At 38.9% G+C, this 17,822-nt stretch overlaps 2 protein-coding genes and 1 non-coding gene across 3 annotated transcripts; 2 read left to right on the top strand and 1 right to left on the bottom strand.

Annotated features, from left to right (window-relative positions):
* The first annotated feature begins 2,364 nt into the window (after positions 1-2,364).
* cd248b (CD248 molecule, endosialin b) lies at positions 2,365-4,909 on the top strand. Its single transcript, XM_063011837.1, has one exon. It carries the CDS (start codon positions 2,379-2,381, stop codon positions 4,479-4,481), a length of 2,103 nt encoding a protein of 700 aa, XP_062867907.1. The 5' UTR covers positions 2,365-2,378; the 3' UTR covers positions 4,482-4,909.
* A 2,491-nt stretch (positions 4,910-7,400) lies between these two features.
* On the bottom strand, positions 7,401-7,482 carry trnas-gcu (transfer RNA serine (anticodon GCU)). The gene has a single exon. It is a non-coding gene; the product is annotated as a tRNA-Ser (tRNA).
* A 281-nt stretch (positions 7,483-7,763) lies between these two features.
* On the top strand, positions 7,764-14,599 carry zgc:110540 (deoxynucleoside kinase). Its single transcript, XM_063011326.1, has 7 exons — positions 7,764-7,977; positions 10,084-10,199; positions 11,110-11,303; positions 11,391-11,538; positions 11,826-11,941; positions 12,861-12,960; positions 13,754-14,599. The coding sequence occupies exons 1-7, from the start codon at positions 7,884-7,886 to the stop codon at positions 13,778-13,780; spliced, it is 795 nt and encodes a 264-aa protein (XP_062867396.1). The 5' UTR covers positions 7,764-7,883; the 3' UTR covers positions 13,781-14,599.
* The last annotated feature ends 3,223 nt before the right edge of the window (positions 14,600-17,822 follow it).

Here is a 17,822-nt window from a genome sequence, read left to right as displayed (position 1 = left end):
TGGTTTATTCCCTGTTCCTTGTGCACAATGGTCTAGGCCAGGGGTCATCAACCTATAGCATGCGTGCCAAAGCTGGCACGTGAACCACGTTTGCAGAGATATCTTCAGGGACAGGGATCACACTGACATGTAAGTTTAATTAACTGATTAATTGGTTATGTCACATACATAGCAACAGTTTGTGTTATATGACTAATGTATTCCATGGCACACCTAGTACTTCATCTTCAATTTATTTTTTTAATCGGCACAGAGTACAAAAAAGGTTGCCGACCCTTGTTCTAGGCAAACCAGAAATGCTATCATCACCCAGTACAAGCAGTCTAAAGGGTACAAGACTATCTCCAAAGACTTTGGCTACAGTTCACAGACTCATGGAACAGTCAGAAACCTTCCAGGACGTGGTGGAAAAAATTAAAAGGTGGTTTGAAATGTGGCAAAAAAAAATCATGGACAACATCCAAAAAACTTCAGACTGAGCTAGAGGCATTCTGAGTGATGGTTTCAACCCAGATCACATGCTGCACACTGAACAAAAGGACTACACTGCTAAAAGAAATGCATAAAAAATAGTTCTGGAAAAATTTACTATGTGTTACAAGGTGGTCAGGACTCACAGAGCGTACTCTGGTATCAAATTATGAAGCTGGGCAGAATTAGGACAAAAGAAAGGAGTATGTCAAAAAATAATGAAAAAAATGCACCCTGAGATTGGATTCAATACTAGACTGTTGAGCTTTGAAGGCAAGAGTTCCACAGTCTGAGCTGAACAGCTCCCAATTAATAAAGTGAGAGGAAGAATGAAGAATTGACTCTTTAACCATTGTGATTCCATCTCCAAATTAACTACAGCTAGTGGGAGAGAGAGCTGAGTGGGACTGTGTCTATAGTCCCTCACTTTTTTTCTCACTTTTCCATCAGCTGTGCAATTGTTGAAGGTTTTTGCAAGCACAGCATATTTCAAATCACCCCACAGCATCTTAATAGAATAAAGGTCTCGGCTTTGATTTGGCCATTCCAGAAAAGTTAGTATGAGGTTTTTGTGCTCAAATGCTGTGTTGGGTTGGTGCCAAAAATGTCTTCTGGTTTTGTGCCCAAATAATTAAACTTTGGATTCACCTGTCCAAAGCACGTTGTACCATAAGTCATAGTCCCTGTCTATACTTCTGTGTTGTCTGGCAAATTTTCATCATGACCTGATGTTTTTTGACAGAAAAGGTTTCCTCCTTGCTTATCTCCCATGAAAATCAAACTTGTGGAGGCTCTTTCTGCTGGTAGATGTACTCTGACATTGTGGTAAGAGCTGCCTATAGGTCCTTCATTCTTCTACTGTCTGGTTTATCACCACTTTATCATTTTCAGAGTTGCAGTGGATACAATTCACTTGGCGAAAGGTTGCCAGTCCATCACAGGGCACAAAACACATTCATACCTAAGGCATGACTGCATGTCTTTGGACTGTGGGATGACAACTGGATGACCTAGATGAAAACCCAAACAGACACCCCGGGAGGACATGCAAACTACACACATAAAAGATCCAAAACGCGCCACCTGGGAATTGAACCCAGGACCTTCTTACTGTAAGGCAACAGTGCTACCCTACCGGGCCGCCCTACCTGTAGGTCCTGTAATGACCTATTAGGATTTTTAGAAACTTCTTTACACATCTTGTGGTCTGCTCTTGATAGGATGACCTGACCTGTCCTTGTTGGCAGTTGTTTTAAATGTTCTCTACTTACTTACTATCTAATTGTTTTGAGCTCTTTCTAAATCCCTTATTTAGACTCATATGAATCTACAACCTTCTTTATGGTTACCTCAGAGAGCTTTTTGGATCTTACCATACCACTCACTTTAGCAATCAAGAGCAAACCAAACTGTGTAATCAGGTTTAATTGTACAGTACAAGCTGTATCACTGTGTGTTCTTTTGTTTAAAGAAAACTCAATTATTTACACTGCTAATCTGCCCCAATAATAACAAATCAAATGCAGCATGCACATGATAAATGAGAGGATGGGAAACCTGCTGCAAAATTCTTCCAGGATTAATAATACGTTGATAGTGGTGGTAGATGAGCTGGAGGTAAAAATTCTTTAAAACAGACTTATGAAAACCATACGGCAGTGGAGAAATACAAAGACCAAACCCCCCCCCCCCCCCCCCCCCCCCCTTTTGCACACACTTACCACTCATTACCCGCCCCCTCTTCCAAAAACATACATCCGTACCCTCCCTCCCCGTCTCTCTTTTTGAGAAGACTTGCAGACAAAAGTGCAGGGACCAAAGCTTGGGGGGTGATTGTATGAAAGACTGCAGAAGCTGCACTAAAGGAAAAGATACAATCGAGAAATAAAAAAATTAAAGAGATTAATATGCCAGCTGAACAAAGGATAAACACGGAGGCAGAGGGAGAACGGACTGTGACAAAGATGTGCTGTGTTGGATATTCTTTTCTATTGCTTGCATTTTTATTTATTAGCTTGCCTCAGTGGACTTTAGGACAGAACTTGCAGGAGCAGGATGGTATATGCAATGCTAAGGGATGCTACTCACTTCACCTTCAACGCAAGACTTTTCGTGAATCCTGGAAAAGCTGCAAGGAGAAAGGGGGCCACCTGGCCACAATGAGAGGACCGGAGGAGGCAGCATTGATCAAGGGGTTGCTTTCTGCTGGGGAGCGGCATGGTCCACGGCCAAGGCTTAGGCTCTGGATTGGCCTCCAGCGCCTCTCTCGTCAGTGCTCAGCCACTCGTCCTCTGAGGGGCTATACATGGATCACTGGAGATCAGGAAACACAGTATACCAACTGGCAACGTGAAGACTCGCCCAATGCATGCCTTGCTCCTCGATGTGTAGCGATTACATACAACACCACTGACAAAAGCAACAGTGACCAAAACAACTTCAAGTGGCTGGATGGCTCGTGCATGCTCGCTGTAGATGGTTTCTTGTGCCGCTACACATACCGTGGGATGTGTCCTGCCCTGCAGAGTGAAGGAAAGGGCCCTGCAGTTTACACCACCCCATTCACCCTGCTCAGCACCCTGCTCACCCATGTCCCCTTTGGATCTGTTGCCACCTTACCTTGTCCAGATAGCACCAAGGGAGACCAATCTGTTCTATGCATGCTCCATGATGATGGGAGCATTGGGTGGTCCAAGGATGCCCCTCTCTGCTCCAATGCTCCAATAGACTGGTGTGAAAAGAACAATGGAGGTTGTGAGCACTACTGTGTGAATGCAGATTCTCACTATTACTGTGAGTGCTCAAAGGACTTCAAGCTAAAGGATGATGGGCAGAGCTGCCAGCCCTTGGATCCATGTCACAATGCTGACTGTGAGTTTGATTGTGAGCCCACTCAACAAGGATACCGCTGCAAGTGTCCGGATGGGTACCTTCTCTCAGAGAACGGTCTAAACTGCCTTGACATTGATGAGTGCTCACAAAATCCATGCCCCCATATCTGTGTCAATGCACCTGGTACATTTGAATGCCGCTGCAATGAAGGGTATCATCTGTCTGAATTTGGAGAGTGTTCGGATGTGGATGAATGTAAGGAAGGCAGCTGTGAGCATGACTGTGAGAATGCCCCTGGAACCTACACATGCCTCTGTCATGAGGGATTCTCTCCTTTACCTGAGGATCCAGAACGTTGTGGAGATATTGATGAGTGCCAAACCTTGGGCATTTGTGAGCAGATATGTAAAAATTATGATGGTGGGTTTGAATGTAGCTGTGAGACAGGCTATGTGTTGCATCAGGATCAGTATTCATGCCTGCCTATTGAAGAAGAACCTGAGTATTACACAACTGTTGAATCTGCTCATCCAACACCCCTACTTTGGGATAATCCTAACTACTACACAACTGACATGACAACAGACAGACCTTCAGAATGGCTTACTGATTCTCCAAGCATAGACTGGATTCCAACAGAGTTGGACTGGTTTACAGACATACCACAAGAGGTCTATGTTACCCCACAGGAACCAGACTGGAAAGAGCAGACCTCCAATTTGCCAACATCAGACTGGGTAATGGATCCAACAACATTAAGTGTACCAGTCGACTCAAATATTGAGGATGAAACAAGCCAGTGGATGGATGAGAGCAGGATGTCATCGAAAGGTGATGCTGCACCTAACCACATGCCTTCAATGGCACCAACAGTGTTGCAAAAGAACAAAACTAATTCTGATAGGATGACTCAGGCACCTCAGACTCTTGATGGTAATTTGCCATCTTCCTCCAGCAGAGATGTACAATCAGGTGACAAAAAGAAACCTGATAGAAGCTGGTTGCTAGTGGCATTACTAGTCCCTCTCTGTGTCTTTATTGTGGTCATGTTAGCCCTTGGAATTGTGTACTGTACAAGCTGTGCTGTTGAGCCAAGAAACAAAAGTGTGGCAGACTGTTACAGCTGGACTACGAACTCCAAACCTGCAAATTCAAAAGTTGCAAAATCCCTAGCTTGAAAATGTTGCCCAGGACAATGTGACTATTAAAAATAGCCATGGTCTGGCTATCTGTAATGGGTTTCATTTAACATGGTGTGTTGATTTAGAAGAAAGGCATCAGCAATCTTTGCAACATGGAGTATCTTAATGCAGTCAAGTTTTCTTTTGTATTTTGCTGTATTTTAGGTGCTAATTAAATAAAATAAGTGCTAGAAATAATATTTCAAAAAGTAACAGCAAGCTAAATGGTTTCTAGATTGGACTGTTAGACTTACCAAATATTTTTCATCATACTGTATTAGACAAAAAGTTTTCAGATATGACACCAAGTTGTATTCAGATGGAACAGAAGTGCTTTTATATGCCTATTGACCTTGATGTCCAACTTTATACTGATATACCATATGAATATTCAGGAAGGTCGTATTGCTGAGCTAGATGTTTTGACCAAGAATGTAATGATTTTAGAATTAAACAAGAATTATAAAATCTTTAAAATAATTCATGATTTGTGAGAGTCTCTGGCAGGAAAAATATGTAGGTTGACTAGTTCTTGTAAGTAAGATAAGTGGCATTGTTTTATTCTGTAATTTTCATAGGCATACCATACATTATGGGAGCATACCATACATCAATAAATGTAGATGATGAGGGCAATATATATATATATATATATATATGTATATACAGTATATATATATATATATATATGTGTGTGTGTGTGTATGTGTGTGTGTGTGTGTGTGTGTGTTACATTCAAAAAAGTTTCTTTTATTGACCTTTAACAATGCCACCCAACCCAATCAATTTGTTCTATTTTTTAAATACACTTGTTCATTTTATACATTTTATATTGTAGTTAACAATTACCAGTGAATATCTGCATCTCATCTCAAAGATTTCTTACTAGCGTCAACTTGGCAGAAGGGTAAAAGTTCAGCTGGGAGAGAAGGGCAGTTGTGGAGGACTGTTTTTATGCAGTCCTGATTTGGCTTCCATTATGTTATAGCGCCCCCAATGGGTACCCATTGGTAATTGAAATTACTACTTAGCATTTCAGAGAATATTCAAAGTGACTTGATCTAAAAATGTATTGTAAGTGTTTAGTTTATGCCGCAACAGCCACAATATGTGCATTATGTTTATTAAACAACGATTTATCCTATTTAGGGTCGCGGTGGTCAGATTCATTGGACAAAAGGTAGGAAACACCACAGCCCATCACAGGTAAAACACACACACACACACACACAAACACACAAACACAGGTCAGTTGTAGTAGCTGTAATTAACCTGTCTTAATGTATTTGGACTGTGGGAGGAAAACGGAGCACCCAGAGGAAACCTATACAGACACAGGAAGAACATGCAAACTCCACACAGAAAGGACCTGGACCGCTCCACCTGGGTATCAAACCCAAGACCTTCACACTGTGATGTAACAGTGCTACCCTACCAAGCCACCCTACCTGTGGGTCCTGTGATTACCTCTTAGCATTCTTAAAAATTTCATTTAGCCCTGTTTCCCAAATGCAAAGTCTAACCATAGATAATTTAGAGTAATGATCACATGCCAACAAATATTTCCAGTAAAAACTGCATGTTTTTTGGACTGTGGGAGGAAACTGGAGCTCCAGGAGGAAACCCACGCAGACACGGGGAGAACATGCCAACTCCACACAGAAAGGACCACAAAACGGACCACACAGAAAGGACCTCCGCCCCGCCTGGGACCTTGCTGTGAGGCGACAGTGCTACCCACTGAGCCACCGTGCCGGCCACATTTATGAAATCGATCATGTCAATTCTTTTGTACCAAAGATCAAATTTCATGAAAGGCACTAATCAACTAGCTGGCCAGCTTGTTACCTACCAAAAAATCTTTAAAAATGTGAGAAAGTGTTGAAGAATAATTTAAAGCATTAAAGCCACAGCTACAATTCACCAGCCATCAAATGTCCCTTCAGAATGGGCTTCATGAATGTTAAAGGCTATTGTTAGCCAACATTAGCCCAATAATAGTAATAATAATAGAAATAATAATAAGTAAGCAATACAATTGGCTAAGTGGCTAGGTAGCATTGGCGATTGCTAGCGAACTTAAGCATTGTTTTAAGATTTTTTTCGTAGTCACTTTTTCAAACTCAAGCATAAACCCTAGCTCTGTGGAAGTATTTCGGAAAATGTAGCAGTAACATCTAAAAAACTAAGCAATATAAGTCGGATTAAGGCATTAGAACAAGAGCTGCAATAAATTCTCAAAAGCAACGTTAGCAAATAGCGGAGAAAAAAAAGTCGGATCATAGGTCCTCATGACTGGTGCGACTGCGGCCCCTGCTGGCTGTCTGCTGGCGCATGCACAGGGCTGAGGAATAATGCTGATGGGGGTGTGTCCCTCCGTGCACAGTGCCCGTCAAGTATATGAACTTGGCTCGTGCAGGTGAAAAACCGACTGTGTGTACCGGAGGGAGCGTATGTTGTCAGTTGAGAGGCATCCTCAGTCAGCGGTGAAGTGCCGAATCAGTATAGAGGACGCAATCAAGGTAATTGGACATGACTAGACTGGGGGATAAAAATTGGGGAAAAAAATAATAATAATAATAAATATATATATATATATATATATATATATATATATATATATATATATATATATATATATATATAAAAGAACGCTGTACTGTGTATTATTTGCATTTTCCATGCTGTCCCAACTTTTTTTATATTTGAGGATACAGAGCGGTTTCTCATAGTCTAATGAAATGCTTTGTAACAGCGGGTAAACAGCGACATCTCGTGTTCAAAAGCTATATTAATAAAAATATTTACAATACTAGGTTTGTTTTGTAGTATAAAACAACAATGGCTTATTATTCTCACAAAACACACGCTATGTGGATCATGCATTGCTATGATGTTAAATTTGTGAAAAGTTTCCGACGAGGATGGGATTCGAACCCACGCGTGCAGAGCACAATGGATTAGCAGTCCATCGCCTTAACCACTCGGCCACCTCGTCGTGTTCTGACGTTGCGACTGTGTTTTCGATACATAATAACGATAACAAAGTACTGTTTGTTAGATATGTTACAAACCTCTAATCAGGATAACGCGGTAAGTAAGCGGTGAAAGCATTAATACATGTTTAGCATCTGCACAGAAGAAAATTCTTTATTCTTTATTCTGTATACTTGAACTCTACGGCTCTGCTTGAACTGGCTTGCTTGAACAGGACGTGACGTAGACAATGTGACGTAGATTCCGTGGTGTTACACTACATGTCAGTTCGGTGCGAGTTTCAGACTTGAATGTGTTGGTAGGTTGAACGGAGCGCAGAGCTCTTTAACCTTACATTTAAATTCAACATAACAGTTATTTATTTACCAGTAGGGATTTTTGTTAGGCTTTAATCTGTCCGTCATGGCGACTCCTCCCAAGAGAAGATACACACAGTCTGACTTTAATAACAGTTTTGAGAAGAGAGTGAAGAAGGTTTCTATAGAGGGAAACATCGGTGAGTCTGATTCATTCTGCTCTATTATTACACTTCATTCTTTACATATCAAATAAATATCTTTAAATGTCTGATTGTATTGATGTTGTACTGAATGTCCTGACCTTTACTGAGATTATGGTATTTAAAAGATTAAATGTTTGCTTTTAAAAGCTTCCCAGTTTGCTTGGCGCCAAATATTTACGCGGGATGAATTTATTACTTAGATTTCTGGTTTTTATTTTATAATTAAAACGTTCCACAAAATATATTAATTATATTTTAATATGAATATGCATATTTAGATTTGGGAATTTTTAAATATTCTTCTTAACTGTCAGATTTCGTGCAAACTTCTGCCTCCAAATAACCGAAGCTGATCAGAAGTTTATAATGTAAATATATTACATTTAAAATCTTTAATGATATAATAAAGAAAATCATTTTAATTCTGTAATTTTTATGTAACGTTTAAAATACTAGTTCAACCGAAACACGAGGTATAATATAAAAATATTTTTTTCTTCCCACAAATCACATATGAATATATTATACCTTGTGTTTCGGTTGAACTAGTATTTTAAACGTTACATAAACATATATATATATATATATATATATATATATATATAAATTCATTCTTCAGATTCCCTATATATATATATATATTACTTGATACACACACTATAGTATATATATTTTCATATATATATATATATATACACAGTGTATCACAAAAGTGAGTACACCCCTCACATTTCTGCAAATATTTTATTATATCTTTTCATGGGACAACACTATAGACATGAAACTTGGATATAACTTAGAGTAGTCAGTGTACAGCTTGTATAGCAGTGTAGATTTACTGTCTTCTGAAAATAACTCAACACACAGCCATTAATGTCTAAATGGCTGGCAACATAAGTGAGTACACCCCACAGTGAACATGTCCAAATTGTGCCCAAAGTGTCAATATTTTGTGTGACCACCATTATTATCCAGCACTGCCTTAACCCTCCTGGGCATGGAATTCACCAGAGCTGCACAGGTTGCTACTGGAATCCTCTTCCACTCCTCCATGATGACATCACGGAGCTGGTGGATGTTAGACACCTTGAACTCCTCCACCTTCCACTTGAGGATGTGCCACAGGTGCTCAATTGGGTTTAGTCCATCACTTTTACCTTCAGCTTCCTCAGCAAGGCAGTTGTCATCTTGGAGGTTGTGTTTGGGGTCGTTATCCTGTTGGAAAACTGCCATGAGGCCCAGTTTTCGAAGACCGAGTTGATGCAGTGTGCGGCGTATGGTCTGAGCACTGACAGGCTGACCTCCCACGTCTTCAACCTCTGCAGCAATGCTGGCAGCACTCATGTGTCTATTTTTTAAAGCCAACCTCTGGATATGACGCCGAACACGTGGACTCTACTTTTTTGGTCGACCCTGGCGAAGCCTGTTCCGAGTGGAACCTGTCCTGGAAAACCGCTGTATGACCTTGGCCACCATGCTGTAGCTCAGTTTCAGGGTGTTAGCAATCTTCTTATAGCCCAGGCCATCTTTGTGGAGAGCAACAATTCTATTTCTCACATCCTCAGAGAGTTCTTTGCCATGAGGTGCCATGTTGAATATCCAGTGGCCAGTATGAGAAAATTGTACCCAAAACACCAAATTTAACAGCCCTGCTCCCCATTTACACCTGGGACCGTGACACATGACACCAGGGAGGGACAACGACACATTTGGGCACAATTTGGACATGTTCACTGTGGGGTGTACTCACTTATGTTGCCAGCTATTTAGACATTAATGGCTGTGTGTTGAGTTATTTTCAGAAGACAGTAAATCTACACTGCTATACAAGTTGTACACTGACTACTCTAAGTTATATCCAAGTTTCATGTCTATAGTGTTGTCCCATGAAAAGATATAATGAAATATTTGCAGAAATGTGAGGGGTGTACTCACTTTTGTGATACACTGTATATGTGTGTGTGTGTGTGTGTGAAAATATATATAATGTGTGTGTTTTATATAGTTAATTTTATTGACATTCAACTGTTTACATAGTTTTGTTTTTAATAGATATAAGTTTTGTATTGTAAATCAAGCTAACATTCACTTGTTGAATAGCTGCAGGGAAGTCGACGTTTGTGCGGCTCCTGGAAAGGGAGTCTGAAGAATGGGAGGTGATACCTGAGCCCATTGGGAAGTGGTGCAATGTTCAGACTACAGAGAATGAGTATGAGGTATTCACACCCCTTCACTTTTTGCTTACTTTGTGTTGTGGAGTTAATTTTAAATATAATTGAATGTTGAATTAAAACATTCTTAGTGTTTTTGGAAAATAAGATTAAAATCAAAAGCTGAAATTCTCACAAAAGTAATCAGACCCTATGCTGTGGCACCCCAAATTGGAGTCGTGTGCATACTGTTTGTTGTTAGAATTATTTCTGAGATGTGTCTAAAACTGAATATTTTGGAAAGTCACACCTAGGTCTTTAAGGGTCATTATTTTACACTGCATTGTCAGGACAAAGAAAAAGACATGAAGTGGCTCGAATCCAAGGAATTGTCTGCTGATCTCAATAATTACATTGCAGGGATGTTAAACTATACCTAAGGCTTTGAGTGTTCCCAGAATTGTGTTTAAAAAAACACATGTAAGAAGCTTGGCACCACCTTGAACCTTCCTACAGGTCGCCTGTCAGGCCCAATCAAGCCTATTGGGCCCTTGAGGAAGCCCTTTAACCCTTAGTTGATTGGATTGTATTCTGTCACAGCTGTAAGTTGCTCTGGATCAAAGCATTTGCTACATGCAGCAGAAGTGGAATACTGAAACTTAATAACTTAATGCTAAAACAATTAAAACTTATTTAGGTATTTATTCTTGTATAATGAACCATAAAAATACAAATGAACATATAATATAGACCAAAATATGAAGACACATACTGTACATAATACCTATTACTGCCATTAAATGACACCAATGTGTTAAACATGGCGTTAAAACTTAAATAAATAAATTATTGTATAATGAATTCATAATGATTAGCCTCACTTGCTTGAAGTAATTCATTCTAAGTAACACAAGACTAATCAACACACCCACAGACGTGCAACCGATCCAGTCTAAACAATAGCTTGCTTTTTTAGGAGCTTAGCACATCCCAGAAAAGTGGAGGCAACCTACTGCAGATGTTGTATGACAAGCCCAGCCGCTGGTCCTACACCTTCCAGAGCTACGCTTGCCTAAGCCGTGTTCGTGCCCAGCTCAACCCTCCATCTGCCAAGCTGCAACAGGCTGAGAAACCCATCCAATTGTTTGAGCGCTCTGTCTACAGTGACAGGTACATACAGTGCCAAATTATAAATGCATATTAAATGATGTATTATTGATGTGTTTATTTCTAATCAAGAAATTTTCATTACTGCAGATATATTTTTGCTTCAAACCTTTTTGAGTCTGGAGACTTGAATGAGACTGAATGGTCAATCTACCAGGATTGGCATGGCTGGCTCCTCTCTCAGTTTGAGTCTGAGATTGAACTTGATGCCATGATCTACCTGCGGGCAGATCCAGAGGTATATTGTGTGTTTGCATGCATCATTTCCCTAATAGTTACATAATTGGGCTAAGAGAAATGTTGATGGTTGGGTGTGCATGCTTATAAAAATCCATTCATCATTTAAGACTGGTTGTTCGCTGCCCTGTACGGTTTTAAGTTTACCCTGCTTCTAACACATCTAAATCAACTTTGTCAGCTGGTCCTGGTCTGTTAAAAGCAGGTAAAACTATACACTGCAGGGCTGTGTACCCCCAGTAATGGATCTGAGAACTCATCGTGATAAAGTAATGTCTGTGCTTGTAGAGATGTATGCAGCGTCTTAAACTCAGAGGCCGAGAAGAAGAACTGGGCATTCCTCTGGAATACTTGGAGCAGCTTCATTATAAGCACGAGTGTTGGCTCTACAACAGAACTACACAGTGAGTCCTCAGCTTTTTGTAATGAACTATATTATTTAAACATGGTTTAACAAATCAAATTGTAAATCTGAAATATGCTCTTATCTATTTATTTCTGTAGGACTGTTAATAGACAATTAAAAATGACATGTAATTGTTATTAGGAACAAGAAGACTAGTCGGTTAGTCATGTAGTTATTATATTAAAGCTCCTCTGGCACATGATACCCTGAACTGGTGGACGGACAAAAATTGATTCCATTAATTATCAGCAAGGGTGGGACGGTGGCTCAGGGGGTAGCACTGTCGCCCCATAGCAAGAAGGTCCTGGGTGGTGCGGTCTAGGTCCTTTCTGTGTGGAGTTTGCAAGTTCTTTCCGTTTCTGTGTGTTTCCTTCCACAGTCCAAAAACAAAACTGCCCTAGATATGAGTGTGGGTTTGGGTGTGTTTCCCCTGTGATGGACTAACAACCTGTCCAGGGTGTCTCCTATCTTAAGCCCAGTAAATTGGACCCACCATGATCCTAATTAGAATAAAGCAGTGGTAAAACGGACAGTAAATGGATTAATAATTATCAGCAAGTTCTAAATTGTTCTAAAATTATCGGGAATTACATAAAAAGCTTTTCTACAGGCCCAATGCAAGTGTTCCCAAGAACATTTTAAAACTTGAAGCATTCTGCAGGGACTTATAAAACAAGAATAACTAATAGCTGGCTGCAAAAAGTATTGTGTGCTGCCACATTTGCTATTTAATAAGATTCCTTTAGTGATCCCCATGGGGAAAATTTGAGTGTTACAGCATTTCCAGCACAAAGTAAATACAGACTTACATACAGAATCAAAATATATTTTTATTATTATTATTACTACTAATAATGTCTGCATTTTGCTCTCCTGCTGAGTTTGTGTTTTTCTGAAATTCTGTTTTTTTCCCTCAGGCTTGATTTTGAGTACCTGAAGGATATTCCTATTCTTGTGCTGGATGTTAACGATGACTTTAAAAATGACAGAATAAAGCAGCAAGCAGTGATTGATCAGGTAAATGTGCACTGTGATCTGAAGAATGGCTTTTTTTGGTTTAAAACAATTTGTGCAGTTTGTTCTTAGCTAAAATAAAATGTGCTCTATAGGGATGTGTGTAATTGAGTAGATAGTTGCTAAATAAAGTAAATCTTAGGTGTAGTATATGAAGGGGTTTGGGTTTTTTTGGGACCCTGCAGTACTCAGCAGAGCACGAGCAAATATTAAGTAATATTAATTTTTCAGGTTGGGGGTGGTTGATTGGCAAATGTCATGTGATGGTGTAGTTTTAATCCACTCCTGTCACTGTTCAGAGGGCTATGTCAGCATATGCTAATATTATCTGTAATCATTTGGTGTTTTAAATTACACATTTTTACACATTTTGGTAAATTGGTAAACATTAAAGTTATTAGAACTAACCCTTTTCAGCATCCTCATCACAATAAGGCTCATCTATAAATAAGCTAGAAACAGGCTTTGGGTTTGTGTGGCTGCTAGTGCTAGTGACCTTTAAAACCTTGTTTTACAACTAATGATTCACATAATTAATACAGCAGCATTAAGCATTTACTTCGGAAGTTAAGGCTTGGTGTGGAATCCAGCAGATCTTTATGTGTAGACACTTCAAATGTACCACTGTTTTACCAATAGATGACATTAGAACAGTATTGTGTGAAAGACTAAAGTTGCATGTCAGTGAGCACTGTTAATATGATTATTTAATATGTTAATAATAGCAACACAATGTTCTGTGAAATGTTATTTTATGAAATTAATTAAGTTTATTCTCTGTTCTGTTTATTTACAGGTCAATGAATTCCTGTCTACACTTTGAGAATGCAGCCAAACTGCATTAGACAACTTGATTTGTAAATAGCTCTACCTTTTTAAAGATGTAATTTTTTTTTACATGTTTGATTTGTTTCTGAAATAGGAATACATAGTAATAGATATGTATTCAAATATTACCATTTTTACTGCCACAAACATGGCAGACTTCAGAGATCAACAGCCAGCTTTATCAGGTCAAAAAGATAACTTTGCTGTGTGTTTTTTATTTCGTGTTTTATGTGTTGAATGAATGTAATGGTACAAAATTTTACTACAAATGTCACAGATTTATTTTTGAACTGTTTTATTCATGTCATGGATTTTTAGAAATTGGTATTAATTGAAATGTCCCATGTTTAGCACTGTTTTACAGATTGTACATATATATTTATATCTGGGTATTATTAAAATCCCTGCATTTGGTGCTAGCTATGCAGAGAGTGCATTGTGCCTTGTAATTGTTCACTTTCAGACTAGTCATGATATTAGAATATTATAAAGTGTTGGATGGTGCAGTAATCTTAAGCACTAGCCCACCATGGTTGAGCTCTCAAGTTTGAATCCTGGGTGACTTGGCCGGGTAGCCAAAAGGGCACAAGCTGTCCTCTTTTAACCCTGCTTCTCGCCTCATGGACCAAATGTTTCCTGTGCAGTACTGTAAATATGTGTGTATTTTATAGAACTTTCACAAGGTGATTTTTACATTAAATAAGTACAGGTCATTTAATTAAGTAAGTACAGTTCATTTAATTAATAGTTTCCTGACTATGATGGGAGCTCCAAATTAAATATGTATAGCCCAAGCTATAAATAATTACATAAATCGTGTTAACTGTTTTGAATTCCAGATTAATTAACTGTTAAACCATCAGGTAAACCTGCATTTTATGTGACCCCAAGGTTGAAAATTACAGTCCTCTGTGATTGACCTCATAGCTATAGCAACTTTGTCATTTATGATAAGTTTCCAATGCAATAGTAATTTATAATAGTAATTATTATGAAGTAAAATCTCAAAGAGAAACTAATGTGAATACTTACATGACTGGATGATGGTCAAAGTAATTCCTCTTGTCCAGGCCATTTTACTGGTGTTGAAATAGCAAGCAGCAATCCACACACACTAAATTATTAAACCTCCATTGAGGTTTTGGTCAAGTTAGTGCTTTCAAAAGCAAGTCACAAGTTCTCTCATAGTCCTTTGGCTATATCTGAAGCTTTATGCCGAGAAAAGAAATTTGCCCTAAAGATTAGGAGTAGTTTAAGTGAATACATCTGAGGCCAAAACAAGGTTGGTTGTCTTTGGATTCTTGAGAGGTCTAACAGAAAGTATTAGCCAAATAACTGGATACTTGGAAATTTAATATCTAAAAATAATATCCATGTATGTCTACATGAGTCTAACTGAGCAAAATGTTGCTTTTTCTCAAAAATAGACCACTACATTTTGGGTATCAAGAAAGCCCTGGTGTATAAAAGTCATACTTTTACAAGAAAGTAAACTTTATATTATATATAGTTTTTTCATTTACATTTGTGGCCAAAGTGACTTATACGTAGTTGAGACAGTATACAATCTAAGCAATTCTGGGTTAAGGACCTTGCTCAAGGGCACAACAGTGACAACCTGGCAGTGGTGGGGCTTAAACCAGCACCTTAACCACTAGAGTACAGCTGCCTGTTTTGTAAGAGAATTTGCCCTCTCACCTATAGTCAGTATCATGGTAGGTGGACCAGATCTGTTCCAAGCAACATGGGTTAAAATGACTTAAATATGGGGAAACACCCCAGACATAATAACATCAGTTGATCTTACAGCACCACACTTATTGGTTACACTCATTCACATGTAGAGATAGTGTAGCAAATCCATCTATCTTTTACATAGTTGCATGTGTGATGAGACTGAAGCCCTCAAACATATACAACGATCAGCCACAACATTAAAACCTCCTTTTTGTTTCTACACACACTGTCTATTTTATCAGCTCCACTTACCATATAGAAGCACTTTGTAGTTTTACAATTACTGACTGTAGTCCATCTGTTTCTCTACATACCTTTTTAGCCCGTTTTCACCCTGTTCTTCAATAGTCAGGATCACCACAGAGCAGGTATTATTTGGGTGGTGGATCATTCTCAGCACTGCAGTGACACTGATGTGGTGGTGTGTTAGTGTGTGTTGTGCTGGTATGAGTGGATCACACACAGCAGTGCTGCTGGAGTTTTTAAATACTGTGTCCACTCACTGTCCACTCTATTAGACACTCCTACCTAGTTGGTTCACCTTGTAGATGTAAAGTCAGAGACGATCGCTCATCTGTTGCTGCTGTTTGAGTTGGTCATCTTCAAGACCTTCATCAGTGGTCACAGGATGTTGCCCACAGGGCGCTGTTGGCTGGATATTTTTGTTTGGTGGACTATTCTCAATCCAGAACTGACAGTGAGATGATTAAAAACTTCATCAGCGCTGCTGTGTCTTATCCACTCATACCAGCACAACAAACACTAACATATCACCACCATGTCAGTGTCACTGCAGTGCTGAGAATGATCCACCACCTAAATAATACCTGCTCTGTAGTGGTCCTGTGGGGGTCCTGACCATTGAAGAGCAGGGTAAAAGCAGGCTAAAAAAGCATGCAGAGAAACAGATGGACTACAGTCAGTAATTGTAGAACTACAAAGTGCTTCTATATGGTAAGTGGAGCTGATAAAATGGACAGTGAGTGTAAAAAAGGAGGTGGTTTTATTGTTATGGCTGATCGGTGTATATGCCTCATAAATACAGTGACCAGTGGCACAGATACCATCTGTTGTGCCTTTGTGGTTGTGGTTTCTCATTTCATATGCTTGTTTTTTCATGAAAAGTTCATAAAGACAGTAGTTCTGAACCAGACTATCAATTCCTAAGGGATATGTGACAGGTAAACCTTTTGTTACCTTGTTTTTATAAGTGAAAGAATATTAAGTTTGGACAATACTGTGTGCGCTTCTAAATGTGTTCAGAAACATTACAAGAATGTACAGTGACATACGTTTAAAGTTACACAATGTTACCTAATTTATACAAAATATTAAACCTCTGACCCAAATGTCAGAATTTTAGGACCTGGATTTTCAAATTATATATGACACTCATAACCTACCAGGATTATCGTGAATATTCAGCTATTATAATAACATCTTGCTCTAATAATTCTCGAAACATTGAGTGTGCAATTTTTTACGTCATCCACTATGCCAATAGGCAGGACTAGAGCAAAATTAATGACCAACTCCGAGTAGATAAGTGATAAAACAATGAAAATGTAAAAATGTGTTTATTCAGTCACTGTATTAAAATATTCAAATGTAAAGGTTTAGGATTAAGCTGCTGCATTTAGGAGATGCCTTTATCTAAAGTGACTTACAGTAGTGTGACAGTATACAGTCTAAGCAATTGAGGGTTAAGGGCAGTGGCAGCCTGGCAGAGGTGGGGCTTGAACAGGCAATCGTCTGATTACTAGTCCAGTACCTTAACTGCTAGGCTACAGCTGTGGTAAAGCTTTTCTTATTAAAGACGTTTTCATTATTTGAGAAGATTTATTGTTGATGAGTAACAACTGTGAGCTTTGAGAAGCTTACTAAAGTTGTCAGTGACGAAATTATTAAACAGCATGTAAGTTGCATGTACAGTATACACCCTGGAACATGATACACACCGTAAAACATGATATGGACCTGCTTCTCAGCAAACAGTGCTTAGGCATTACACCCCATCAAAGTAAACATAAATGGAATCATGTGCGCAGACATATTTGAAACAAATCAAAAAAACAAAGGTGGGCATAAGGTTAAAGGTGTTTGGATCTCCTGTGCCAAAATTAAACCACAATGTTGAAAAAAGCAATTTTTTTCAACCATAGATGCCTACAAACAATAACTTCCAACAATAACTTTACAAAAAAGTTAAAATAGAATAGGTTTATTTGTCATTTATACATACACAGCTGTACAGTACAACAAAATTCTTTCGTAGCATATCTCAGCTTGTTTGGAAGCTG

Source organism: Trichomycterus rosablanca, chromosome 16, assembly GCF_030014385.1.
Source record: "Trichomycterus rosablanca isolate fTriRos1 chromosome 16, fTriRos1.hap1, whole genome shotgun sequence".
NCBI lineage: Eukaryota > Metazoa > Chordata > Actinopteri > Siluriformes > Trichomycteridae > Trichomycterus > Trichomycterus rosablanca.
Note: the sequence above shows the minus strand (reverse complement) of the source record. Positions and strands in the feature narration are given on the sequence as shown.

What these genes read in the sequence shown, in the direction of transcription:
- cd248b (XM_063011837.1), top strand. Translation starts at nt 2,379, where the DNA reads ATGCCAGCTGAACAAAGGATAAACACGGAGGCAGAGGGAGAACGGACT.
- zgc:110540 (XM_063011326.1), top strand. Translation starts at nt 7,884, where the DNA reads ATGGCGACTCCTCCCAAGAGAAGATACACACAGTCTGACTTTAATAAC. An exon ending in TTCTATAGAGGGAAACATCG is followed by an intron (nt 7,978 to 10,083) that starts GTGAGTCTGATT and finishes CTTGTTGAATAG; the next exon opens with CTGCAGGGAAGTCGACGTTT. An exon ending in ACCTGCGGGCAGATCCAGAG is followed by an intron (nt 11,539 to 11,825) that starts GTATATTGTGTG and finishes CTGTGCTTGTAG; the next exon opens with AGATGTATGCAGCGTCTTAA.